Genomic DNA, 27,986 nt, shown 5'->3' on the forward strand with positions numbered 1-27,986 from the left:
AGAGGGCTTGGAACTGGATGATCTTTAAGGTCCCTTCCAACCCAAAACATTCTGATTCTTGTCTACTCATCCGTGCTTCATCTTCTCTTTAGGACCTGGAGTCCTGTGTGCAGTTCTGGAGCCCCCAGCACAAGGACATGGACCTGTTGGAACCAGTCCAGAGGAGGCCATGAAGATGCTCAGAGGGCTGCAGCAGCTCTGCTCTGAGGACAGGCTACAAGAGCTGGGGCTCTGCAGCCTGGAGAGGAGAAGGCTCCGAGGAGACTTTATAGTGGCCTTCCAGTATCTGAGGGGGACTACAGGAAGGTTGGGGAGGGACTATTGACAAGGTCTGGTCATGACAGGATGAGGAGGAATGAGTTTGAACTGGCAGAGGGGAGATTGGAACTGGATGTTAGGAAGAAGCTTTTTGCAGTGAGGGTGGTGAGACACTGGCACAGGTTGCCAGGGAGGTTGTGGAGCAGAATCACCCAAAGTGATCAAAGATGGTGGGAATGGGCATGGGCAACTCACCTGCTGGAGAGAAAGCTCATTGGGAAAAGCACTCTCAATGTCTTCATCCTCACTGGAGGAGTGCAGGTGGTGTGTGCTCACCTGAAGGAAGGACAAAAAAACCCAAGCATGAGTCAAACAAGGACCAAAACGTTTTGTTTTGATCACAGGCCCCACTCAGCCAAACTCATTCAAAGACCAAACTCAAAGACCAAAGGCAGCAACTGTCCCAGTCAGTAACACAGACACATGGAGCAGAGTTTGCCAACATCCATCAAGTTCACCAAGGCCCACTGTTGGGTCCATGAAGGTACTAGGCCAGGCCAGAGTGGCTAGAAAAGCTGGAAAAGAACCTGAGGAGGCACTGGTGAGTGCAGCTGGAGTTAAGCCAGTGTGTGCCCAGGTGGCCAAGAAGGCCACCAGCACCCTGGCTTGCATCAGCAACAGTGTGGCCGGGAAGAGCGGGCCAGAGGCTGTCCTTGTGTACAGGGCACTGCTGAGGCCACAGCTGGGACCCTGAGGTCAGTTTTGGGCCCCTCACTCCAGGAAGGACATTGAGGGGCTGGGGCAGGTCCAGAGAAGGGCAAGAAAGCTGTGGAAGGGTCTAAAGAACTTGTGAGGAGCAGCTGAGCTTGTTGAGTCTGGAGAAAAGGAGGCCGAGAGGATATCTTCCGGCTCACTACAGCTCCCTGACAGGAGCTTGCAGCCAGGTGGAAGCTGCTCTCTTCTCCCAAGGAACAAGTGACAGGACAGGAGGAAATGGCCTCAGGTTGTCCCAGGAGAGGTTGAAGCTGGGCACAAGGAACAGTTTCTGCCCCTTGAGGGTTGCCCAGGCTGCCCAAGACAATGGTGGAGGGGTTTCAAAGCCATGGAGACGTGGTTTGCTGGTGCCCTGGCAGAGCTGGGTCACAGGCTGCACTCCACGACCTTCGAGGTCTTTCACAACCCACTCCATGACTCTCTGAACTCTGCACACATTCAGAATCCTCACCAGATCCACTGTGTTCCTCCTGTTGGTTTCTGTCAGTGTCTCTTCTACAAAGCTCTCCCACCTCCCTCGGCAATCTTCAGGCAGCTCTGCAACAAGAAGGTCACCTCAACTCAAGAGGAAAGGACCTGAGCCAGTCCCTCGGGCCCAGTGGCTATCTGCAAGCAGTCAACTTTGCCTTTCCTCTTCTTTCATGGGACTGTGGTGTGCTGAACCCAACTAGCAACTCAGCACCCACCCAACTGCTCCTTCCACCCCACACCAGGACAAGGCAAAGAACTGGAGACCCCAAGTGAGAAAAACTCACAGGTTGAGATGAAGAAAGTTCAGTAAGTAAAGAGGAAAGAGAACCCAGCCCAGAGGTGTTGGTGCCCATTCACCCCTTCCCACCAGCCAGTTTCTGAGCAGAAGCCACCTCAAGGCCTTGTCCCACCCATTCCTATTGCTGAGCACATGGCACAGAAGAGCTCTTCAGTCACTCCAGGTCTGGCTGTACACCCTTCCAGACTCTGGTGCGTCTCTTGTGTGTCCCAAAGGGTAAGGACAGATCTGGCTAGGCTGGAGAGTTGGGGGAGAGGAACCTCAAGAGGTTCAACCAGGGCAAGTGCAGGGTCCTGCCCCGGGTAGGAACAAGTCCCTGCAGCAGTACAGGTGAGGGGTGACTTGCTGGGAAGCAGCTCCATAGAGAAGGACCTGGGAATGCTGGGGGACAAGTTGCCCAAGAGCCAGCAGTATGGTCAGGTGGCCAAGAAGGTCAATGGTCTCCTGGGGGTATGAAGAGGAATGTGGCCAGTAGGGCAAGGTAGGTTCTCCTGTCCCTCTACTCGGCCCTGGTGAAGCCATAGCTGGAGTCCTGGGTCCAGTTCTATGCTCCCCAGTCCCAGACTGGAAGCTCCTGGACTGTGGTGACAGGACAAGGGGCAGTGGTTTGAGACTAGAGCAGGGTAGGTTTAAGTTGGACATTACAAAGAAGCTCTTCACCACGAGGGTGGTGGAACCTGGAAAGGGCTGCCCAGAGAAGCTGAGGACACTTCATCCCTGGAGGTGTTTAAGAGCAGGCTGGATGAGCTTTGGGCAATCTGGTCTAGCAGGAGGTGTACCTCCAAGATCTCACTAATCAAAGAGGAGTCCTGGGTCTCAACTGCCTTGGGGCAGGTGATGGTGGGGTTGGAGCTGCTCATTCTGGGGCAATTCTAAGTTTTGGGGTTTGTCACTCTTAATCAATCTGCTTTAACTCTCTCTTCAGCACAGAGAGGGCTCCAGAGTCAGCTGTTAAGTGCACTTCAGCTCTTGGTGGCCATGGAGAATGTGCAAGCAACATGGGATGGAGCTGCAGGAGCTCAGTGGGTTATTGTGCAGCCTGGTTCAGGAAAGAGTGATTGGACAAGAAACAGCCTTTGAGGACTGCACTGGAGGACATTCAGCTTGGATGTGAGAAATGTGTCCATGTCTGTGGAAACAGCCTTGAGTTGCCCCAGTGGAGGTTTAGCTTGGACACGAGGAACAATTTCCTCAGGGAAACAGTTGTGAGACAGCAGCCCAGGCTGCCCAGGGCAGTGGTGAAGTCCCCAGCCCTGGAGGGGGTTCAAAGCTGTGGAGCTGTGGTGCTGAGGGATGTGGTTGAGCGGTGACCTGGCAATGCTGCATCAGTGGTTGGACTCCACGAACTTGGAGCTCTTCTCCAACCAAATGATTCTATGGTAAATGTGCAGTGAGCCCTTTACAAAGCTGCCAAGGAGAAAAAGGGGAGCAGAAAGGAGCACAGACCTTTGATGAACTCACTGATCTGAGTTTGCATGGGGCCCTTCTCCATGTTCTGCACCACGGCGTTGGCTATCCGGGTCAGGTGGCCCATGTTGCCTCTCCTCATGCCACCTTCTGCCCTGCAAAGAGAAAAGAGCTGCCAGTGACATGAGGAGGAACCCCAAGAGCACACTGATAGCTGTTTCCACATGAAGACTGCAAGTGTCCAACAGAGAGAGGCTGCTCCAAAGCAGGGTTAGCACAGAGGACTTGGTAGAGCTCAGCAGGGCTCAGAAGGACAAGAGGAAATGGCCTCAAGTTGCACCAGTGGAGGCTCAGGTGGGACATGAGGAAAGAATTCTTTCCTGTAAGAGGGGTCAGGCACTGAACCAGGCTGCCTGGGGAGGTGGTGGAGTTCCCTGGAGGTGTTCAAGAAAGGTGTGGCCATGACTTAATGGGCTATGGTGCTGTTGCACTGATGGTTGGACTTGGTGAGCTCATGGTGGTGTTGGGTTGATGGTCAAACTTGATCTCAGTGATCCTTCCAATCTTAAGGGTTCTGTGAATCCATGACTGGCCTCTGCCCATGGGAGCAGGGCAAGGATGGGTTTGTCCACAACAAACAAAGCCAGTTCAACCCCCTGGCAGTCAGCAGGGACATCTCCACATGGAGCAGGCTGCATCCAGCCTGACTTTGAATGTCTCCACGGATGATCATCTCCTCTGCTGTGAGCACAGACTGAAAGAGTTGGGGCTGTGCAGGCTGCAGAAGAGGAGGCTCCCAGGTGACCTCTCTGTAGCCTTTCACTATCTGAAGTGGCTTACAATAAAGCTGGGGAGGGACTTTTGAGGCTGTGAGGGAGTGGCAGGCCTGGGGGGAATGGAGCAAAGCTGGAGGTGGGGAGAGTGAGGCTGGAGGTGAGGAGGAAGTCAGGCCAGGCTGGATGGGGCTCTGGGCAGCCTGCTCTAGGGTAGGTTGTCCCTGCCCATGGCAGGGGTTGGAACTGGCTGATCCTTGGAGTCCCTTCCGACCTTGACTGCTTCTATGATTCCAAGCCTCCACCACCAACCAGGGCAACCTGGTTCACTGTTCCACCACTCTCAGAGTAATAAATGATCTGATGATGGCTTCCTCTAAAGACAGCTCACAGCAGGAAGAACTTCCATCGTTGCTACTTCCATCACTTGCCATGGAAGGGCTGGTTCTTGAAATCAAGAGAAGACAACACTCAAAGTGCAAGCATCAGATCTCCTCTCTACAGAAATGATACCTAAGAAGCTAGCACTGAGGGTGAGCAGCTTCCAAGTCACTTGTCACAAGCTCACAGAATGGTTTGGCTTGGAGAAGCCCTAAAAGTCCATCTAGTCCAACCATTCCCTGACTCTACCAAGCTGAGCCATGGCATTCAGCACCACAGCTTTGCAACACCTCCAGGGACAGGGATTCAAGCACCTCCCCAGGGAGCCTGCTCCAGTCTTTGGGGACCCTTTCGGTGGAAAAGTCTCTTTTGATGTCCAATCTGAACCTCCCCTGGGGCAACTTGAGGCCATTTCCTTTTGTATTGTCCCTTGTTCCCTGGGAGAAGAGACCAACCTCCATCTGGCTTTGACCTCCTTTCAGGGAGTTGCAGAGAGCCAGAAGGTCTCCCCTCAGCCTCCTTTTCTCCAGGCTCAGCAACCCGAGGTCCCTCAGCTGCTCCTCACAAGTTCTCCAGACCCTTCAACAGCTTTGCTGCCCTTCTCTGGACCTGGTCTAACCCCACCACTGTCCTTCTTGGAGTGAGTGGCCCAAAACTGATCCCAGGATTCCAGATGTGGCCTCATCAGTGCCCAGTACAAGAGGCCAATCACTTAGAACTATAGAACTGTTGAGGTTGGAAGGGGCCTTTGAGATCACCAAGTCCAACTGCTCACCTTGAGCTCACAATCTCCTTTCACAGAACCACAGAACTGATGTGGCTGGAGAAGTCTCCAAGCCCATTGAGTCCTATCACCATGATGATCATGAAGCCACAACCACTGGTTCTTGGAATCACTGCAAGCAGCATGAAACCCAAGTGTTTAATGAAGATCAAACATTAATTGAGTGGCAAAACTGGGACCAAAGTGCCCACAAAGTTGCTCCCTCTAGAAAGAATGAAATGAGGAATCTGAAGGGTTCATGTTCTAAGTTCCTGAGAAAAGCAAGGCCTTGTCTCCTCAGCAAAGTTTCCTTCCCCTCTTCTCTGCCCTGGTGAGGTCACAGCTGGAGAATTGGGTCCAGTTCTGGGCTTCCCAGTTCAACACAGTCCGGGAGGTAATGGAGAGTGTTCAGTGCAGGCTGGGAAGCTGCTGAGAGGCCTGGAGCATTGCTGTGATGAGCAAAGGCTCAGAGCCCTGGGGCTGTTGAGCCTGGAGAAGAGCAGTCTGAGAAGGGGATCTGCTCAGTGCTCAGCAAGAGCTGAAGGTTCAGGGACAAGAGAATGAGGACAGACTCCTGTCAGTGGTTCACAGTGACAGGACAAGTAGCAATGAGCACCAACTGGAAGCCAGAAGGTTCCATCTGAAGATGAGGAGAAACTTCTCTGTTGTGAGGGTGGTGGAGCCCTGGAGCAGGCTGCCCAGGGAAGTTGTGGAGTCTCCTTGTCTGGAGAGCTTCCAAACCCATCTGGGCATTGCTATCCTGAGCAAGGTGCTGAAGGTGACCCTGCTTGAACAGTGGGGTTGGACTGGATGAGCTCCAGAGGTCCCTTCCCACCCCAGCACGCTAGGATTCTGCAAAGCATCTCATGTTTGGGGTGAGAAATGGCAGAAGAGGAATTCTGCTTTCAAACTCTTTGTCCAGTTTGGGTTTTGACATCCAAATAATCCCAATTCCAGATCCCAAACCCCAGGCATTTCACACACCACTCATCTGTCCATCACCCCAAAGCCTGGCAGAGCCTCTGCAGGCCATGTCCTGAACCTCTGGCCACAGAGGATGGATGTTCTGACCCCCAAATCCCTTACTGTATTTTGTCATTGGCTTCCCAGGCATCCAATATCCTCTGCACCAGGCAGCACTTCTGGAACAGCTGGAGATAAAAGAGATAAGGAGAACATTTCAGAAGAGGCAGCCTCACCCCTCACACAGTCCTGTCCTGCACTGGGGTTACTTATGTTCATCCCTCCACTGCTACCCAACAGGAACTTCATCACTGGTCTCTTCCCAAGATCTCCAAGCTTCTTCTCTCTCAGTTATTGCATGAGAGGGTCCAGCACCCACCAACCTCTTCCATCTGTTTTGGGGCTCCACATGAGCAGTAACAAAGAGCACTCTGCTCATTTTAGAGGCACAACTTTCCTTCACCAGGACCACGATGTAGAGGGTGAAGTGTAGTTGGAATCTCCATCATGGCTTCTCCTTGCACCAGCTGAGCATTAGCTCATAGAATCCTAGAATGGGTTGGGATGGAAGGGACCTTAGGGATCATCTAGTTCTGAGCCCTCCACCATGGGCAGAGACACCTTCCACTGGACTATGTTGCCCAATGCCTCACCCAGCCTGGCCTTGAACACCTTCAGGGAGGGGGCATCCATGACCTCCCTAGGCAACTTGTTCCAGTGTCTCACCCCCCTCACTGTAAGGAATTTCTTCCCAACATCTAGTCTCAATCTCCCCTTTTCCATCTTAAAGTGGATTCTCAAGCATCTGAGGTGTGGTGGGTGGCATCTTTACGTTCAAACTGCATGTTCAGTGGCCAAAGCTACAACCAAGCTCTATCTAGAGACTTTATGACAGAAGTACAGCAGCAGTGAAGAGAAGAGCAACTACCCAGACTTGTGCAGCATTTGACACTGGCCCATGTGCCACCCTGGTCACCAAGCTGGAAAATCATGGACTGCTGCATAAGGAGCTGGCTGCATAAGGAGCTGGCTGGATGACTACACTCAGAGTTGCAGTCAACAGCTCAACATCCAAATGGAGTGACAGGTGGTGTCCCTTCAGGGGCCATAGTGGGCCTCAGTACTGTCAAATACCTTCATCAACCACATGGGCAGTAGGACTGGAGCACTCTCAGCAAGTCTGTGGCTGACACCAAGCTGTGTGGCCCAGGTGACAGGCTGGAGGACAGGGATGCCATCCGTAGGCCCTTGGACAGGCTGGAGAGGTGTGCCCAGGTCAACCTTGTGAAGTTCAACAAGGCCAAGTGCAAGGTCCTACACCTGAATGAGGACAATCTCAGCACACATAGGCTGAGGGGAGAACAGCTCAAGAAGTGTCTTGAGGAGAAGGATTTGGGGGCTGATGACATCTCAGTGTGAGCCAACAGTGGCTGCTGGCAGCCCAGAAGGCAACTGTGCCCCAGGTGGCATCAAAAGAAGTGTGAGCAGCAGGACAAGAGAGGTAATTCTGTCCCTCTGCTGTGCTCTTGTGAGACTTCAGGTGGAGCACTGCATCCAGTTGTGGTGCCTCCAGCACAGGGAGGATATGGAATTGCTGAGGAGGCTATGAAGACAACCATAGGGCTGCAGCACCTTCCCTACAGGGACAGGTTGAGAGAACTGTGGCTGCTCAGTCTGGAGAAGGCTCTGGGGAGACCTTAGAGCAGCCTTCTGGTACCTGAAAGGGGACTTTTCACAAGGGCTTGTGGGGATAGGATGAGAGGCAATGGCTTAAGCTGGAAAAGGGAACATCTAGGTCGGACATCAGGAAGAAGCCCACTCTGAGGATGGTGAGACACTGGAACAGGTTGCCCAGTCACGTGGTTGAAGCCCCATCCCTGGAAGCATTTAAGACCTGTTGGATATAGTCTCTTACCCTATTACCCATGCTATTGAGGCCTGTGGCAAAGACCAGGCTGGAGGAGGCCCTGAGCAACCTGATCTAGTGGAAGGTGTCCCTGTCCTAGATGATTTTTCAGGTCCCTTCCATTCCAAACCACTCTGCGATTCTGTCACTTGAAATAAGCTGCACCAAGAGCTCCCTCCCCCAGAGCAGCCTGCTGTCAGAGAAGCAGCAAGCCCAAACTCCTCAGGTGAGCTCCCCACTTACATGAGTAACCATGATGTTCTCGGGGGTGGGCTCTGGAGCGGCAGGGGTCTCTGTGCTCACGTTTCCATTCAGCACCTCCTCTTTGCTTTCCGGCTCGCTGGGCGTCGGCTTTGCCTCTTGCACAGAGTGGGAGAGGATGGCTGCTATGGACAGCTCCACTTGGAAATGCAAAAAGTTATTCCATGTGTATTTAAAAAATAAGTCCTGGGGAGGGGAAGACAAAAAGGAGAGATCACAGAATTCACTCTAGGTAGAGCTTCTCGTGCTGAAGCGTCAGATGTTGGCACCACCGGGGATGGGCTACGTGCACCGAGGCTGAAAGCACTCAAGGAGGTTGCCCACCTTGGCCTTCTAATCCTGCACCTCATTTCTGTGCCTCGGTGTCCACTTCTGGTTGGACCCGCTCTGTATGCTCTGCTTTAACCTTGTGGTCCTCCACAAGGGTCAGGACAGGGTCTAGTCTTGGTCAACACCCTCAGCAATGACCACAATAAAGGGATGTAGAATCACAGAACCAACCAGGTTGGATGAGCCCTCCAAGCTCACCCACTCCAACCTAGCACCCAGCCCTGGCCAGTCACCTGAACCATGGCACTAAGTGCTTCATCCAGGCTGTGCTTGAACACCTCTGTTGTGCACCCTCAGCCAGCTTGTTAAACTGGGAGGAGTGGCTGACATCCTATCAGGCTGATGCCATCCAGTGAGACCTGGGGAGAGGAACCTCATGAATTCAACCAGAGCAAGCTGGGGAGGAACAACCTCCTGCAGCAGCACAGGTGAGGAGTGACCTGCTGAGAAGCAGCTCCATGGAGAAGGACCTGGCAGCACTGGGACACAAGAAGGTGCCCATGAAAGAGTCATGTGCCTTGATGGCCAAGAAGGCCAAGGGTGTCCTGGGGCAGGGGGCATGAAGAAAAGTGTGTCCAGCAGGTCAAGGAAGGTTCTCTTTCCCCTCTACTCTGCCCTGGCATGACCACATCTGGAGAACTGGTGCAGTTCTGGACTCTCTAGATCAACAGAGACTGGGAACTACCAGAAAGCATCCAGTGGAGGCTGGGAAGCTGCTGAGGGGCCTGGAGCATCTCCATGAGGAGCAAAGGCTGAGAGCCCTGCGGCTGTTGAGCCTGCAGAAGAGCAGCCTGAGAGGTGATCTGATCAATGCTCAGCAAAATCTAAAGGGTGAGGAGCAAGAGGATGGGGCCAGACTCTTGTCAGTGGTCCCCAGTGACAGGACAAGGGGCACCAACTGGAACCCAGAAGGTTCCATCTGAAGATGAGGAGAAACTTCTCTGTTGTAAGAGTGGTGGAGCCCTGGAGCAGGCTGCCCAGAGCAATTATGGAGTCTGTAGAGAGCTTCCAAACCCATCTGGGCACTGTGATCCTGGGCAAGCTGCTGTGGATGACCCTGCTTGAGCAGTGAGGTTGGACTGGATGGTCTCCAGAAGGCACTTCCCGCCTGACTCTGCTGGGATGCTGAGGTTCCATGCTACACACAACACACCCAAGCCTCCTCCGTGCCCAGACTGGTCACACACACCAGTGCCACCAGAAGGGTGCAGCTGGGGCTCAGCTCCAACACCCAGCAGTTGTGTCTGCATCACAAAAGCTCTTCTCAGGTTGGAGGAGAAACCTCTCCTGAGGCTCCTAACCTCAGATCAGAAAGACAGTGAAGATGTTGGCTCAGAAGAACCAAACCAAAAGCAAACACATTCCCAGGGCCAAGTCCTTCCCTCAGCCCCATTCCCAGTACCAAACTGGTTTACTCACAAGTAACAAATCCATGGTACTGAGTCTGCATAGTTCCTGGTTAATACTGGGAGTGTTGGTGTGGAGCAGGGCAGCGATCAGGCGAGAGCCGTGCAGGCGAGCGTTGCCCAGGGGCTCCTCCAGGACTCCGATCGTGGTGAGGATTGCTGCCTTCTGCAGGAGGAACAGACTGCTGAGCACCTCAGCCAGGAGCAGCACTGCCCCTGGCTCACACCACCACACAGCACTCTGGGGTGGGAAAGGTCTGAGATCACCGAGTCTGACCCACCCAGCACCGCCCTGTCCACTGAACCAGGAGGTCACTGACTCCAACCACCCACCCAGCACCACCCTGCCCACTGAACCAGGAGGTCACTGACTCCAACCACCCACCCAGCACCACCCTGCCCACTGAACCAGGAGGTCACTGACTCCAACCACCCACCCAGCACCACCCTGCCCACTGAACCAGGAGGTCACTGACTCCCACCACCCACCCAGCACCACCCTGCCCACTGAACCAGGAGGTCACTGACTCCAACCACCCACCCAGCACCACCCTGCCCACTGAACCAGGAGGTCACTGACTCCAACCACCCACCCAGCACCACCCTGCCCACTGAACCAGGAGAACATCCAGTCCAACCATCAACCCAACCCCACCATGGCCATTAAACTATCTCCTGAGCAGCCATGCCCACACATTTCCTGACCACCTGCAGGGATGGTGACTCCACCACCACCCTGAGCAGCCTGTTCCAGTGCCTGACCATGCTTGCCAGGCAAGACACTGTTCTTCATGTCCCCTGGCACGATTTCAGGCCAATCACTTGCTACCCAGCACCAGCTCACTCCATCCATGCTCTCTGGAGGTGAACCTGAAGCATGTCACCACAGAAGGTGTCCTGCCACCGAGAGGCCCAGACTTTCAAACGTGAAGATCAAACTGAAACTGTCCTCTAACCTCTGCCCCATCTCCACACAAGCCACCAGTGCCAATTTGGTGGTGGGACTGGTTGGACTGGGGAAGTACTGCTTGGTAGTAGCTTAGCAGGAGTGGTGGGATTGTGAGCCCCAGCTGAGTCGCTGGACTTGATTATCTCAAAGGCCTCTTCCCACCTGAGCAGTTCTATGGTTCTAAGTGACTGTTCCCCCAGACTGGGCACTGCTGAGGCCACACCTGCAACCCTGTGGTCAGTTTTGGGCCCCTCACTGCAAGAAGGACAGTGAGAGGCTGGAGCAGGTCTAGAGAAGGGTTACAAATCTTCTCTGGAGACTTTCAAAGCCAATCTGGATGCATTCCTGTGTGGCCTGCCTTAGGTGATCGTGCTGGGCAAGGGGGCTTGGACCAAATGATCTCTGGAGATCCCTTCCAACCCCTACCATTCTGTGATCCTGTGAACAAAGCTGGGCAAGAGTCTGAAGAACTTGTAAGGAGCAGCTGAAGGACCTGGGGGGGCTGAGCCTGGAGAAAAGGAGGCTGAGAGGAGACCTTCTGGCTCTCTGCAACTCCCTGAGAGGAGCTTGGAGCCACGTGGGGATTGGTCTCCTCTCCCATGGAACAACTGACAGCACAAGAGGAAACAGCCCCAGGTTGCCCCAGGGGAGGTTCAGGTGGGACATGAAGCACAATTTCTGCCCCTTGAGGGTTGTCTAGGCAGGCCCTGTCCCCAGGCTGCCCAAGACAATGGTGGAGTCCCCATCCCTGAAGGGGTTTCAAAGCCAGGGAGACATGATGCTGAGGGCCCATGGTGCTGAGGTTTGGTGGTGCCCTGGCAGTGTTGGGTTAAGGGTTGGACTCCCTGACCTTGGAGGTCTTCTCCACCCTTAATGATTCTCTCTCTACTTGTGGGTGTCACTGGGACACGATGGCTTCCAGTGCTCCTCCTGACCAGTCCCTAGGCTCTTCCATGCTGAACCTCAAGCATGACTGTTCCTTCACAAGATGTTTGCCTGTTCCAGCAAATGGCACTTTCAGCACTGAACAAGGACAGGGAAACCATGGAAACAGGTCAGAAGCTTCTGGAAAAGGCTGAGATGTCCTACCTTGGGAGGGCTGAGCAGCAGCTGATGGAAATCCTTTAGCCTTGGTTCAATCCCATGGAGGATGCTGCTATTGACAGTGTAAGACCTTTCAAATCCCTGAGTGTATGAGTCCATCAGCCCTTCCACCCTGTGAGGGAGAGAAGCACAAGGGCACAGTTGACAAAACCATCAGCTGTTCTTCAGTGCCACTGCCCATGTTGTTGTCTTCTACTGAAACAGAAACTATGAGCAGGAAAAAAAATGATCAGTTCCAGCTCCTGGAGCTAGTTACATATCCATGGAAAAGTCCTCTGAGCTCAAGTCCAACCTTCACTGCAACACCACCACAGCCATTAAACCATGTCCCAAAGTGCCATGCCCACATGTTTCTTGAACCAGGATGGGGACTCCACCACTGCCCTGGGCAAGATGGGCCAGGTCTGGACAAGCCTGAAGGGACAGAAATTGTTCTTTACATCCAACCTCAATTTTCCTTGAGGCAACTTGAGGCCATGTCCTCTTGTCACATCACTTGGGAGGAGAATGGGAGGCATGTAAGGAAGCTGTCCAAGCAGCAAGAGACCTGGTCAGAAAAGCCAAAGCTCAGTTAGAATTACCTCTGGCCAGGGAGATCAAGAGGAACAGCAAAGCTCCTACAGGCACATCAATGGCCCAAGGGAAATTAAGGAGGTGTGGGGCCCCTCAGAAAGGAAAGAGAGGGAACTGGTGACAGGTGACGTGGAGAAGGCCAAGGTTCTCCACAACTCCTTCACCTCAGTCTTCACTGCCAAGGGCTCCAGCCACACTCCCAGCCACAGAAGATAATGGCAGAGGCTGGAAGAAGGATCTGCCCACTGGAAGTGAAGATCAGGTTGGTGATCACCTGAAGAACTTGAGTGTGCACAAGCCCACGGACCCGAGGGGATGCAGCCACAGGTACTGAGGCAGATGAGGTCACTAAACTGCTCCCCAGTGTACTCCAAAAGTGGTGGCAGTCTGAGGAGGTCCCCACTGACTGGAAAAGGGGAAACACAACCCTCACTGCCAACAAGGGAACAAAGAACCATCCAGGGAACTACAGGCCAGCAAGTCTCACCTCTCTGCCTGCTAAGATTATGGAGCAGATCCCCTTGGAGGCACTGCTGAGGCAGAAGAGTAATGAAGAGGTGACTGGGTACAACCAGCACAGCTTCACCAAGGGCAAATCCTGCCTGACAAACCTGGTGGTCTTCTGTGACAAGGTCACAATATCAATAGACAAGGGGAGAGCAGCTGACATCACTTAACCAGGCCTGAACAAAGTCTTCAACACTGTCCCACCCTACATCCTGGTCTCCAAGCTGGGAAAATAAGGCTTTGGTGTATGGACCACTGGATGGACAAAGAACTGGCTTGATGGCTGCACCCAAAGAGTGGCTGTCAATGGCTCCATGGCCAAGTGCAGGCCAGGGACAAGTGGAGTCCCTCAGGGATCAGCACTGAGACCAGTCTTGTTCAACATCTTCATTGGTGACATGGACAGTGTCACCAAGTGCACCCTCAGCAAGTTCCCCAATGACACCAAGCTGTGTGGTGCAGCTGCTTGCTGGAGGGAAGAGATCCATCCAGAGGGGCCCTGACAGGCTGGAGAGATGGACCCATGCCTACCTCATGAGGCTCAACAAGACCAAGTGCAGAGTCCAGGCACTGATCAACATGGGCAGGGCTTGAGAGCAGCCCTGAAGAAAAGAACCTGGGGGTGCTGTGGATGAGAAGCTCCATATGAGCTCCCAGTGGACACTTGCAGCCAGAGAGCCACTCAGATCCTGGGCTGCAGCAGCAGAAGTGTGGCCAGCAAGTTGAGAGAGGTGATTCTCCCCCTCTATGCTGCTCTTGTGAGGCCCAGTCTGGAGTACCCTGGCTGGTTCTGGAAGCCCTGTTACAAGAAAGGTGTGGATGTGCTGGGAGGTGTCCAGAGAAGGGCCACAAGGACGAGCAGAGGGCTGCAGCACCTCTCCTGTGAGGACAGGCTGAGAGCTGGGGTTGTTCAGTTTGGAGAAGAGAAGGCTCCAAGGAGACCTTCTGGTGGCCTTCCAATATCTGAAGGGGGCCTACAGAAAAGCTGGGGAGGGACTTCTTAGGGTTTGAGTAGTGGTAGGACTGTGGTAAATGGATCCAAGCTAGAGGAGAGGTGACTGAAATTAGACATTAGGAAGAAGTTCTTCACCATAGGGGTGGTGAGACACTGGCACAGGCTGCCCAGGGAGGTGGTGGAAGCCTCATTTGTGGCAGTTTTTAAGGCCAGGCTGGATGTGGCTCTGGGCAACCTGATCTAGTGTGAAGTATCCCAGCCCATGGCAGGGGGTTGGAACTGGATGGGCCTTCAGGTCCCTTCCAACCCTGACCGTTCTGTGACTCTACCTCTCTGCAACTTACAGAGCTGCCAGGAGCCAGAAGCTCTCCCTCCCCTCAGATTCCTCTTCTCCAGGCTCAAGAACCTGCTGCTCCTCACAACTTCTCCAGACCCTTCTCCCTCTTCTCCAGACATTTCCCCAGCTTTGTTGCTCTTCTCTGGACCTGCTGCAGCCCCATAACGTTCTTGGAGAGAGTCCCAGAACTGACCCCAGGATTCCAGCTCTGGCCTCAGCAGTGCCCTGTACAGGGGGACAATCCCTGCCCTGCTCCTGCTGGCCACACCATTGCTGATCCAAGCCAGGACACTGGTGGCCCTCTTGGTCACCTGGGCACGCTCTGGCTCATCTCCAGCTGCTGTCACCAATGTCCCCAGGTTCTTTTCTGTTGGGACAGATTCCAGCCACTCTGCTCCCAGGCTGCAACACTGCATACACTGCCTGGTGACCACCTTCAGTAGGCAAAACCCCACCCCTTCACTGGCAAAGCTTTCAAGAAATGAGACATGGTCTTGTGGTCATGGAGGTGGTGGGTACAAGGTTGGACCTGATGACCTTGGAGGTCTTTCCCACCCTTAATGATTCCATGATCTCCACATCTCAGTTTTAACTCTGCACACGATTTTCTGACTAGCAACTTGTCTGCCCAGTGTCACCTTCTGTCCTCCTCTCCAGCAGCTCCTTCTGATCCTTCATTAGCTCCTTCACTCCTCCTCATTTTTTCCTCTGCAAGTTTTCTCCTCCAAAGAAAGCTGAGGACAGACTTTTGAGCAGGGCTTGTTGTGATGGGACAAGGGGTGATGGTTTGGACCAAAAGAGGGAGCTTTAGACTGGAAAGATGATGATGCTCTTCACTATGGGGGTGGTGAGAATCTGTCCCATGTTTCCCACAGAAATGGGAGATGTCCCAGCTCTGGAACCTTCCTAGGTCAGGCTGGTTGAGCCTTGGAGCAACCTGCTCCAGCTGCAGATGTCCCTGCTGACTGCAGGAGGGTTGGACCTCTGAAGATCCCTGATTTCATAATTCTTTGATTCATCACAACAGCCTCAGGTGCCTCAGCTTCTCCTCCACCATGGGCCCAGTAGCAGGGCAGGTGGTCCTGTGGTTGTCCCCTTCTCCTCAGTTTTGCCTGTTCTCTCCCTTACCTCCATGAAATGCAACAAAAGGTGGAGATCATGCCCACAGCCCTGGATCTGCAGACACCATCCCACAGCCCATGCTGCTGGAGCAGCTCCCATTCCCTCTGCACACATTCTGCTAGAAGAGCTCTGCTCTCAGGCATGCAATAGAACCAGAAGAGCCAACTGAAGGCCCAGTGGCCAAGGGGTTCCCTGAGGTGCACCTACAGCATCAAAAACCCAACCAGCTTTTTCTTCTGCTCCTTTCTAGAGAGAAGTCCACATCAAGCCCTGAAATGTCCTTTTTACCCCCTGCCCCCAGCTAGCCCTAGGCTGAAGCTGCTCCCAGCCTTGCAAGCCAACTCACCCAGAGCGCCTGGTCTCCAGCAGCGTCAGAAGGACCTGGGTTCCATTCACTATGCAGTTCTCAGTCTGCTCTCCATCAAACATGTTCCTCAGGAGCTGCTCCACGCACTCCTGCCTGTTGGAGGGACACACACACGTCAGCAGGGCTAGAAGGAGAAGTGTTGGGCAGTTGTTGTCACCACACTAGACCCGGGTTGAGGTCTTCTAAGAGTTACAAATGAACAGCTGCATTTTTGACTGCTCAGACAGAGACAGAGATGTTCTCCTAGAAAGCCTCAGCTAACCCACAACAGGGCCAGGTGGATGAGGTCTTGAGCAGCCTGATCTACCTGAAGGTGTCCCTGCCCATGGAAGAGGGGTTGGACAGGATGGTTTTTAGGGCCCCTCCCAAAGCAAAGCAGTCTGTGGCCCGTGACAAGAATGGGCCTACAGCAGGTTTCTGAGCTCGCTTGCTCATGACTAAGGCAGGAGGTGGTTTTAGCCATCCAGAGCCCACACTGAACTGATCTCCTCCTTCACCAGCAGGACAGAGCTCTAAGTTAGACAGAGGAAGAAAATCCAATGCTAGCTCAGTCAAGCTGACTTATCAAAGACAATGTGAGGCTAAGAAGCTTGTAGATGACACCAAGCTGGGGAGGAGGTCAATTCACTGGAGGGTTGGAGGCTCTACAGAAGGATTTGGCCAGACTGGATCCATGGAATCACCTGAGATCCAGCTGGTACCTCACTGCCCCTTGTCCTGTCACTGGGGACCACTGACAAGAGTGTGGGCCTACCCTTTAAGTCCTGCTGAGCACTGAGCAGGTGCCCTCTCAGGCTGCTCTTCTCCAGCTCAACAGCCTCAGAGCTCTCAGCCTTTGCTCCTCACACAGATGCTGCAGGCCTCTTAGCACCTTCCCAGCCTTCACTGGACTCTCCCCAGTAGTTCCCAGTCTCTCTGAACTGGAGAGCCCAGAACTGGACCTAGGACTCCAGCTATGGCCTCATTAGGGCAGAACAGAGGGGAGGAGAACCTCTCTTATCTGCTGGCCTCACTCCTCTTCATGCCCCTAATGATACCGTTGGCCTTCCTGGCCATGAGGTCATGTTACTGGCCCATGGGCAGTGCTTAGCTCCATATCTCTCTCCCTGTGCTCACTGTGGGGCTGTCAGTGACACTCCTCCAAAGCCCAGCACTCAGCAAGTGCCCTTCTGGCCCTTCCAAGTCCTGCACCCACCTCCAAATGCACCTTCACAGCCTCCTTTTCCCTCTGCTCTGCCCGTGGCCACAATCTCATCTCCCTTTGTCTAAATGAAAGCTGACAAACCCCTGTGAAACCCATGAGCAATGCAGGGGGTGGACTCACTGGCATGAGGAACAGCTGAACAGCACTCCACCAGCAGAAGTGGGGGTAGGGGCATGCAAAGCAGCTGGTGGTGATTAACTGGATTGAGGGTTTCCAAGAGCTGGTGAAGACTGAGATGTGATCTTGAATGCAGAACCTTGGCTGTGGTTTGTGCTTGCACCAGATGAGCATTAATTCATAGAGCCAGGGAATGGGTTGGGTTGGAAGGGACCTTCCAAGCCCCCACCATGGGCAAGGACACCTCCTGCTACAACAAGCTGCTCAAGGTCCCATCCAACCTGGCCTTGAACACCTCCAGGGATCTACAACCTCCCTGGGCAACCTGTTTCAGTGTTAGAGAACTCTTCAGAGATCAAAACTGCTCAGAGGGGGCCGCCAAAGGAAGCCATGAGCTGTGGGACCTCCAGCAGAGTGAGAGATGGCACCAACAAAATCACTTTTCATAGCATCACAGAATCATTTCTGGTTGGAAGAGAGCCTTGAGATCACTGAGTGCAGCTGCTGACCCAACACCACCATGGCCATTAAACCCTGTCTCAGGGGCCATGTCCACATGGAGGGTTTGAGTCCTGATCCCCTGTAGCCACAACCAGCCTAGAACATCTTGAGGGCACAGAGTTTCTAAGTTGAAAGACCTCAGTCTGAGGTCTGCCCCCCAGTGCTGCTTAGAGTGTGAGGTCCTGCCCAGCTGTCTCATGGAATCACAGAGTTGGCTCGTTGGAAAGACCTTGCAGACCATCAAGTCCAACCCCCAACCCAGCACTGCCAGGACACCATCGAACTATGGCACTCAGCACCACATCTTCATGGCTTTGACAGCTCTCCAGGGGTGGGGACTCCACCACTGCCCTGGGCAGCCTCAGCCAGGGCTGGACAACCCTCAAGGGGCAGAGTTTTTTCCTCATGTCCAACCTGGGACCTCCCATGAGACAACCTGAGGCTGCTTTCTCTTGTCCCCTTGTCCCTCAGGAGAAGAGACCGACCTCAACCTGCCTTCAGTCTCTTCACAGGGAGCTGTACAGAGCCAGAAGGTCTCCCCTCAGCCTCCCTTTCTCCAGGCTCAACACCCCCAGGTCCTTCAGCTGCCCCTCACAAGTTCCCCACACCCTTCTCCAGACCCTTCCCCAGCTTCACTGCCCAGCCCAGGGGAGGTTTGGGCTGCATATAAGGAACAATTTCTTTACTGCAAGGGTAGTCAGGATTTGGAACATGTTGCCCAGGGACACTGTAGAGTCACCATCCCTGGAGGCCTTCCAGAACCGTGGCTCTCTGGGAACAGAGTTTAGTGGGTATGGTGGTGTTGGGCTGATGGTTGGGGTAGAGTCACCATCCCTGGAGGTCTTCTAGAACCATGCAGCCATGGCTCCTTGGGAACACAGTTTAGTAGGTATGGTGGTGTTGGGTGACAGTTGGACTTGATCTCAGTGGTACTGTGATTCTGTTTTAAATGCATGACCCCAAAGTCAGGTTAAGCAAAGGTGGGCACAGAGCAGCTGTGCCTGCAGAGGGGGCAGCAGGTGACAACAGCAGCAGCAATGTCTCCAGGACCAGTCTCAGCAGTACTTACGATTCCAGTGCTGTGAGAAGTGGATCAGGCTCAGGCATCTCCTGGAGCTGATTGCTCTGGTCTCTGCTCAACCTGATGATGTCACACAGGGTCTGGGAAGCGTTGGATTGCCTCTGTGAAGGTGGAGAAAAGACAGTTCAGGACAAACCTCTCTGCTTGGCTTGTTCTGGCCCTCAGAGAGAATTTAACGTTGCTGAGAAGGCGAAAACCTCAAGGACCCAGAAGCTCTCAAGCACCCTCCTCTCTGCACTAGAGAGAGCTGGATTTGATGGGTGGACTGGTCAGTGGACAAAGAATTGGTTGGATGTTGCATCCAAAGGGCAGTGATCAGCTGGTCCAGATGGAGGTGGGTGACAAGTGGTGTTCCTCAGGGGTCCATACTGGGACCAGAGCTGCTCAGTATCTTCACCACTGACAGGGACAGAGGGATCAAGATGAGTGGCAAGGCTAGCATGGCTGAGGGACCTGGACAGGCTGGAGAAGTGGGCTCAGGAGAACCTCGTGAAGTTCAACTAGGCCAAGTGGAAGGGTGGAGAATGAAGGGGTGAAAAACAACCCCTGTGGAGAAGGACTTGGTGGTGGGTGAGAAGTTGAATGTGAGCCACCAATGGGCACCTGCAGCCCAGAAGGTCAATGGCATCCTAGGCTGCATCAGAAGCGGTGTGGCCAGCAGGTGGAGAGAGCTCTCTGCCTTTCTGCTCTGCTCTGGTGAGACTGGTGGTAAAACCTCCAAAGCTGCTTGGAAGCACAACTAAATGTTCTGGGATAGAGCAACCAGAGCACAGGATGTCCACTTACACACACCACCCCTCATCATCTCCTTCCATAAGCCACCTGGGCACTGCCCAAGACAAAGAGAGCCTTCTGCACCTCACAGGACTCACCACCCAGAAAGACACAGCTCCATCTGGCCATACTCACATCCTCATCCTGGCTTGAATGGATCAGTTCCACCAGTCTCTGGATGATCTTGGCTTCATTGAGCCACTGAAGGAAGAGAAGGGGGAGAAAAGCCTGGTTTGACACCAGAGAACTGCAGGTAAGAAGCTCTTTGGGAAGCTCTGCATGCCACAAGCTGCTCTAGAAGGGCAGGCTTTCCTCCTAGCTCATCACCAAAGCCACAGGTAGGACATAAGGTCCTTGAGGCACTGAGATGTTGATTTCCATTGGTGTGTACAGGCTGCCCATGGGACTCAGGGGGAGAACAGGGACACTGCCCCAGCTCCAGCAGCAGCTTCTTTAGCCACACATTCTTCTCAAGCCACTTCCTACCCTACAGCCTCACTGCTCTTTGAGCCAAAGAGCTTCTCAGACCAGATGACACCACAGTGCTGTTGTGCCACCTCCTCATTCTAAGCCAACCTCAGACTACTTCCTCTTGCTGGCTCAGGCTTCACCTGCCTGGTACCTACTGTGCCCTCTGAGCACATGCAAACCAAGTAGGCTGCCTGCAAATGACACCTTCCAGCTTCTCCCAGCCCAGCGTCTGCCTTGACAGGCTGCAGGCCAGGCAAAGTGGTGATGTCCTCCCATCAACCTAACCAATCAGTCAGATCACACCAAGGGCTTCCCAGCTGCTTTGGAACTCATTAACCAAACGTTAATTAAAAGCCAAAAGCCTGTGGAGAGCTCTCAAGCGATAGCATCAGATGAGTCATGGGAGAGAACCAACTGGCTCCTGCTCTCCCCTTCTGTCTCAGGAGCTTCCATGCAGATCTTCTCCCCAGGAGAGCTCAGCAGTATGTTCTCTAGTCAGAGGATTTCAACCACCAGTGCCTCCACCAAGCCACCTCTCCCAGACCCCCACCAGTGCCTCCACCAAGCCACCTCTCCCAGACCCCCACCAGCGCCTCCACCAAGCCACCTCTCCAGACTTCCACCAGTGCCTCCACCAAGCCACCTCTCTCAGACTCCCACCAGTGCCTCCACCAAGCCACCTCTCTCAGACTCCCACCAGTGCCTCCACCAAGCCACCTCTCCAGACTTCCACCAGTGCCTCCACCAAGCCACCTCTCTCAGACTCCCACCAGTGCCTCCACCAAGCCACCTCTCTCAGACTCCCACCAGTGCCTCCACCAAGCCACCTCTCTCAGACTCCCACCAGTGCCTCCACCAAGCCACCTCTCTCAGACTCCCACCAGTGCCTCCACCAAGCCACCTCTCTCAGACTCCCACCAGTGCCTCCACCAAGGCATCTCTTTGTGTCCTCTCACTGGTTTGTAGCTTTCCAGCACCAGAACCAAGCTCCTGAACCTTGTTCTCAAGGACATCAGAGCAGCTGAGAGCTGCTGGGTGTCAGCACATCCCTCTTGCCATCTCCATGGCACTAGTGGACTGGGTAGGGTGATCTCCAGATGTCCCTTCCCACCCCACCATTGGGACTGGGGGATTCTGTGGAAACAAAACCCAACTGAAACACTGCTGAGATCAGAGGAGCTGTATAAAAATGTGGTGAATCAAAGAGCAGTCAGGAAACCTAGAATCTAGACAGCAGCTCTCTGTCTGGAGCCTGATGTTTATAAGAGAAGGAACATTCTGTAGCTCACTCCTCAAACAGAAGCTGTGACACTTTACAGGTCTTAACCACTTGGACCTACCAACAGCTTTACCCTCAGCACCTCATGGAAAGGTTTGGGTTGGAAGAGGCCTCAAAGATCATCTGGTACAACCCCACCCTGCAACAGGTTGCCTGAGTTGAGGCCCCATCGCTGGAGGTATTCAAAGTGAGGATCCACAGGGCTCTGGGCATCCTGATCCAGTTGAGGATGTCCCTGCTTACTGCAGAGGGGGTTGAATTAGATGACCTTTGGAGGGCACTTCCAACCCAAACCATTCTATGATTCAAAGTTCCCTCCAACCCAACCCTCCTACAAGACCAGGCCTTGGGAGTCAACACAGGAATCAGAGAATGGTTTAGGTTGGAAGGGACCTCAAGGATCAACCAGTTCCAACCCCCTGCCATAGGCAGGGACACCTCCCACTAGAACAGGTTGCTCAAGGCCTCAGCCAACCTGGCCTTGAACACCTTCCTGGGCAACCTGTGCCAGTGTCTCACCACCCTCCACCTGTGCCAGTGTCTCACCACTCACACTCCAAAGAACCCTTTCCTAACATCCAGTTCCAATCTCCTCTCTGCCACTTCAAACCCATTCCACCTCCTCCTGTCATAATAAGACCTTGTCAATAGTCCCTCTCCAGTCTTCCTGCAGGCCCCCACAGCTCCTGTTTGGTGCCTTCCAACTAGGGAGCACTGGGCTTCTGCTCAGCTGCTGCTGGGGAGCCTGGATCAGGCACCACAGAACCAGTGGCACAATGCAAACTGGTGCAGACAAACTGAGACTTGGCAGTTGACAAGGCAGGGGGCAAGGAAGGGGGTGTGGACGTGCAGCTCTAGGCTGTGAGGGGCAGTGACATTGGTGAAACCACAGTGGGGAGACATGCAAGAGGGCACAGTCCCCATCTCCAGCTGCACCAACTCTATCTGGCACACAGAAGGCTTCACATCTGCATGGACATCTTGAGAGAGGTCATGGTCAGGCAGATCCCAGACTTCAGGGAGTGCCTGGAGCTTCTTGGTGGAGATAATGTCCCTCAGTCACAGCAGATGTGCTCTTATCAAGAGACAACACCCTGAGAAAAGTGTGGCCAGCAGGTCAAGGGAGCTTCTCTTCCACCTCTATTCCACCCTGCTGAGGCTACAGCTGGAGTCCTGGGTCCAGTTTCAGCGAGATTGGGAGCTACTGGAGAGAGTCCAGTGGAGGCTGGGAAGCTGCCTGGAGTATCTCTGTGAGGAGGAAAGGCTGAGAGGCTTGGCATAACAAATACCACCTTCTCCTGAGGAAACCATGCCAGGTGTGAGGGGTAACCCTCCCTGCAGCCCACAGGTGAGGTTTGGTGGTGAGATGTCAGTAGCCACAGCTGAGCCATGCTGCAGTCTCTCCTCCAGACCTGAGCCAAGAAGACAGGCTGAGGGTTCCACCACAGAAGCTGTGCCTTTTTTGGGGCAAGAATGAAAAGATGATGGAGAGCAGAAGAGATCTGCACAGTAACTGGATCCACCTTGTAGCAATGCCCAGCACATACCAGCAACATCAGTCTGGAGTCTTCTCACAGTGGCTGTGTCTCCTGGCCTCATGCAGACAGAGGAGAGCCCTCTTTGGTGCCACTCATCTCTCCTGATGCTACAAACGCTTCCAGAAGTGATGCACATCTGAGCTTTCCTGCTGCTCAAGAAGGAAGTGATCCAGAGTCAGCACTGCTCCTCTCCCAAATCCACAGACACTTCAGGACCAAAGAGAACATCCCATCATCCACTTGCACCACGGCAGCTTTCCCCAAGGATAGCAAAGTGAAGGTGCCTGAAGGCTGAGTCTGCTGGAAGGAGTCTCCTTAGAGGCTTCTGATGAAGTCTTTCAATGGTTAAAGTCCAGAAAGCAGCAGCAGACAGGGCTCAGGGCTGGAAAGGTGCAACGTAGACCACAGAGAGGTTTCCTTCACCACACTTCTGATGGATCTGGAGGCTTCCTTGGAGAGTGCTGCTTGTGTCCAACTCACAGAACCCCAGACTGGTCTGGGCTGAAGGGACATTTCAAGGTCATCAAGTCCAACCCCAGCAGTCAGCAAGGACACCTCCAACTAGAGCAGGCTGCTCAGAGCCCCAGGCAGCTTAACCTGGAATGGTTCCAGGGATGTGGCATCTCCCACCTCTCTGGGCAACCTGGGCCAGGCTCTCAGCACTCTCAGTGTTAAAAGCCTTGAAGGTCCTTTCAACCTAAACCATTTCATCACCTCAGAGGGGCAGAAAGGTTCTGGGGGAAACAAGAGTCCTACTCCAGTGACTCCTGCAGGCTTCTGGCCAACCTCACTTGTCCTTCTCCTCCCTCCCTTGAGGCCATGCCTCAGCTTCCCTTCCATGGCAAGAGATTCCAGGTGGACTCTGTGTCAACACAGGAGCTCAGGCCAGAGAGCTTAATGTGTTTGAACTTGGACCATCCTGAAACACATTTCATGGAACCATGGAATTATTTGAGTTGGAAGAGACCTCCAAGGGTCACCTAGTCCAAACTCCCTGCAGTTAGCCCCAACTACAGCAGCTTGCTCAGAGCCTCAGTCCAGGGATGGGCACTCCACCACATATGATCAGAGAAGATCACAGAGGTGCTCAGAGGGCTGCAGCAGCTCTGCTGTGAGGACAGGCTACAAGTGGAGAAGAGAAGGCTTGGAGGAGACCTTAGAGTGGCCTTCCAGTACCTGAAGGGGGCTACAGGAGGGCTGGAGAGGGACTATTGACAAGGTCTGGGAATGATAGGAGGAGGAAGAATGGGTTTGAAATGGCAGAGGGGAGACTGGAACTGGATGTTAGGAGAGGGTTCGATGTTAGGAGAGGGTTCTTTGCAGTGAGGGTGGTGAGACACTGGCACAGGTTGCCCAGGGAGGTTGTGGAGCACAGAAGCACCCAATGTGATCTTTGATCACATTGGGTGCTTCTGTGCTCCATAACCTCCCTGGAGGTGTTCAAGGCCAGGTTGGATGAGCCCTCGAGCAACCTGTTCTAGTGGGAGGTGTCCCTGCCCGAAGCAGAGGGTTGGAAGTGGCTGAGCTTTGAGCTCCCTTCCAACCTAAACCACTCTATGATTCTGGGCAACCTGTTCCAGTGTCTCTCCATCCTCACTGTAAAGAAGTTCCTCCTCATGTTCAACCTAAATCTACCCTGTTCTACTTTCAAACCACTGTCCCTTGTCCTAGTGCTGATCAGGACAGAACTACAGAGGATCACCATGTGCTGGCAAGGGACCTTCCTGATGGAGTAACTCCCCAGAAGAACAAAAACAAGCTCCATGAGCAGTCATGCTTGATGAGATGGAAATGAAGGATGACCATGCTTTCTTCTTGACTGTAGGTCCTCAATGACAGGTCAAGAACGGGCAAAAGCACCACAAATTTGACTGGTCAAACAGTTTAAGAACAGTTACAGTGGCACCACCAGCTTCTCTCTGCTCATCCAGTCACCTTCTGCTCCTTTCTCTACCCTCAGCCCTGCAGAAGCACATGACACCACCATGCCAACACCTCCCCTCAAATCAAGGAGCTGAGCTGTTGGTGAGAGTCTGGGCAAAACCACAAATAAAGCAAAGAGCTCTCAGGTGGATCAACTGCCACCTGCATGTCACCTCAAACAGTCCCTGAACCCCAGCATGGTGGGGTGGGAAGGGACCTCTGGAGCTCACCCAGCCCAACCACCCTGCTCCAGCAGGGGCACACACAGCAGCCTGCACAGGGTCACAGTGGCCAGGTGGGGTTGGAAGCTTTTCAGACAGGGAGACTACACCACCTCTCTGGGCAGCCTGCAGTAGGGCTCCACTACCCTCCCAGCCAACAAACTGCTCCTGATGGAACCTCCTGGGCTCCAAGTGGTGCCCCTTGCCCTGTCATTAAGCACCACTGAGAAGCACATGGCTCCATCCTCTTGCTCCCCACCCGCTCTCAGGTTGCTCTATTCCCCTAGCCCCCCTGAAGCTGCTCTTCTCCAGGCTCAATACAGTGAGGAATGAAACCAGTCATTGTCCCAGACCACCACTCTGAACTTCTGAACACTGTTGGAGACCACAAATTCCCCTTCTGAAAGCTCTCCAGCACACCCAGCTCCAGCAAACAGCAACTGTCACATGGGAAAATGAGTTGAAGGCCTCCTTCTGCCAGAGGCTCGCACCAAGCACCTGCCTTGTGAGCCACCACCAAGCTGCAGTACCCAAAATCACCACCGTGGTGACTCCAGGGCTCAGAAAAACATTTTTCAGGACCCACTCTCAGGCTAAATGAGCAAACCCTTCAACTTCTAAGGCAAAACCAAGCACCCCCACCCTTGTTCCCAGCCGGGTAAGGCCCAGAGGCAGACTCTCACGTTCAGCACTTCCTGGCGCAGCGTGGCAGGCTCCACGCAGCTGATGAGCCGGAGCAGGAGGTCCATCATGGCTGATGTATCAATGTGCTTCAGCACCAGGCTAATGAATTTGTCTTTTTTCCTTAAAAAGGCAATCACCTGAAAAGAAAAAGAGGTCATCAGCTGGTGGCACAGCCCAGAAGCATGGCAACACACAGCTTCCTACGCTGCACCTCACGGCGGCGACCAAGCCTGAGGCAAAAGGGCTCTGACGCTGAGAGCTTCTCAACAGGAAGAGAGGAAAACTCTCTGCAAGGTAAAGCTAAGCCACATCTTTAGGGCTCTCTTTTCTTTCTTCCATGCCCATGGGAAGAAAAGTATTGAGGAGCTGCTGAAGCTGGAGAAGGTTCCTTTCCACTAAGGGTTTCTGAAGACCTTCCTTTAGAAAGTCAGTTTTGAGCTGGAGGCTGTAGCCAGGTGGGGTTGGTCTCTTCTGCCAGGCAAGCAGCGGCAGAACAAGGGGACACAGTCTCAAGTTGTGCCAGGGCAGGTCTAGGCTGGATGTTGGGAGGAAGTTGTTGGCAGAGAGAGTGATTGGCATTGGAATGGGCTGCCCAGGGAGGTGGTGGAGTCACCATCCCTGGAGGTGTTCAAGAAAAGCCTGGATGAGGCACTTAGTGCCATGGTCTAGTTCACTGGATAGGGCTGGGGGGTAGGTTGGACTGGATGATCTTGGAAGTCTCTTCCAACCTCATTGATTCTATGATTCTATGGGGCTCATGTTTCCAGCACCTCCATGCCAGGCATGAGACTGAGGCACTGTTTAGGTAATGGTTTGGGCTGCAGAAGACCTTAAAGATCATCCAGCCCAACCATTCTCTAACTCTGCCAAGGATGGTGCTAACCACAGCCCTCAGCACATCTCCATAGCTCTGAAACCCCTCCAGGGATGGGGATTCAGCCACCTCCCCTAGAAGCTTTTAAGTGAAAAAGTTTCTTCTGATGTCCAACCTAAAGCTCCCCTGGGCCAACTGGAGGTCATTTCCTCTTGTCCTGTCCCCTGTTCCTTGGCAAACCAGACCAAACTGCAGCCAGTTCCAGCCTCTTCTCAGGGAACTGTAGAGAGCCAGAAGGTCTCCCTTCAGCCTCCTTTTCTCCAGGCTCAACAACCACAGCTCCCTCCGCTGCTCCTCACAAGTCCTCCAGATCCTCCTCCTGCTTCTCCAGACCCTTTCCCAGCTTCACTGCCCTTCTCTTGACCTGCTCCAGAGCCTCAATGTCCTAATTGGAGTGAGGAAAATCCTTAAAGGAAGCATCAACATGCCTCAGGATTAAAACAAAGGCTTTAGCTGTGGCACAGGAACATCTCAGCCACTGTGTAACCAAAGCTACACAAGGACGTCTTGAGCCATCACCTCCCTGAATTGGGGAACCCCAAGAACTCTTCAATCTACCCTTCAAGTCCAACCTTGAAGAGGCCAGCAAGCTAGTTTTCAACTCTAAGAGCAGAAGGAGATCTCAGGAGGGTAGTAAAGGTCCCAGCACACAACCCAGACAGTGAATTCATTGGTGCTTACGTAGCAGGACAAATCTAATCACTACCTGTTCCGTTTTTCTTGCAATGAGATTCCCAATTGTCTTACTGAAGAAACTGGCAAGCAAAGGGTTCAGAGGAGGCTCTCGGTCCAGGAAGTCGTAGAGGATGTTCAGCAGAGTTTCATCCCCTCCCAGCTTGTCGTTGATCTGCGGCACGTCAGAGGTCAGCAGTTCGCAGGCTGTGTTAGGATACCTGCAAGGAGAGAAGAGGAGCAACTGAAGGTGAAAGGAGAACTCTCAGGAAGGTCACAGAATCACTTTAAGAGGTTGGAAGGGACCTCCAGAGATCATCCAGTCCAACTAACCTGTCAGGGCAGGACCCCCTAGGGTAGTTTTGTTAATGTATTTCACAGCATCACAGAAATGCTCAGGTTGGAAAAGACTCTCAGGACCACCAAATCCAACCCACAACCCTACAAGGTTTATCCCTAGACCATATCCCCAAGCACCACATCTAAATGACCTTTAAACACATCCAGTTTGGTGACTCAACCACTTCCCTGGGCAGACCACTCCAATGTCTGACCACTCTTGCTGTGAAAAGAGTTTTTCCTATGTCCAGTCTAAACCTACCCAGTCACAGCTTGAGGTTATTCCCTCTTGTTCTACCACTGATCACCTGTGAGAAGAGACCAGCACCAACCTCCCTACGATGTCCCTTCAAGCAGCTGTAGAAAGCTACGAGGTCTTCCTTTAGCCTCCTCTTTGTCAAAC

The 27,986-nt window shown here is 53.5% G+C and overlaps 1 protein-coding gene across 7 annotated transcripts in view; it reads right to left on the minus strand.

The window, feature by feature from the left end:
* PPP6R2 (protein phosphatase 6 regulatory subunit 2) overlaps positions 1-27,986 on the minus strand; it is a 76,220-nt gene that overhangs the window by 24,429 nt on the left and 23,805 nt on the right. For all 7 annotated transcript variants that reach the window (XR_010302178.1, XR_010302176.1, XR_010302177.1 and 4 more), the window contains exons 4-15: positions 27,279-27,465; positions 25,698-25,835; positions 19,718-19,783; positions 18,797-18,909; positions 15,885-15,998; positions 12,030-12,156; positions 10,005-10,157; positions 8,238-8,441; positions 6,212-6,276; positions 3,248-3,363; positions 1,484-1,569; positions 514-594 (exon numbers count right to left, since the gene is read on the minus strand). Coding sequence is in view for 3 of the 7 variants with exons in the window: in XM_064142820.1 (XP_063998890.1) it covers positions 514-594; positions 1,484-1,569; positions 3,248-3,363; positions 6,212-6,276; positions 8,238-8,441; positions 10,005-10,157; positions 12,030-12,156; positions 15,885-15,998; positions 18,797-18,909; positions 19,718-19,783; positions 25,698-25,835; positions 27,279-27,465 (1,450 nt within the window). In the remaining 4 variants the exon portion in view is untranslated. The remainder of the gene's footprint in view (positions 1-513; positions 595-1,483; positions 1,570-3,247; positions 3,364-6,211; positions 6,277-8,237; positions 8,442-10,004; positions 10,158-12,029; positions 12,157-15,884; positions 15,999-18,796; positions 18,910-19,717; positions 19,784-25,697; positions 25,836-27,278; positions 27,466-27,986) is intronic.

The sequence above is a fragment of the Pogoniulus pusillus genome, chromosome 4 (assembly GCF_015220805.1).
Source record: "Pogoniulus pusillus isolate bPogPus1 chromosome 4, bPogPus1.pri, whole genome shotgun sequence".
In the NCBI taxonomy this organism is placed as follows: Eukaryota; Metazoa; Chordata; class Aves; order Piciformes; family Lybiidae; genus Pogoniulus; species Pogoniulus pusillus.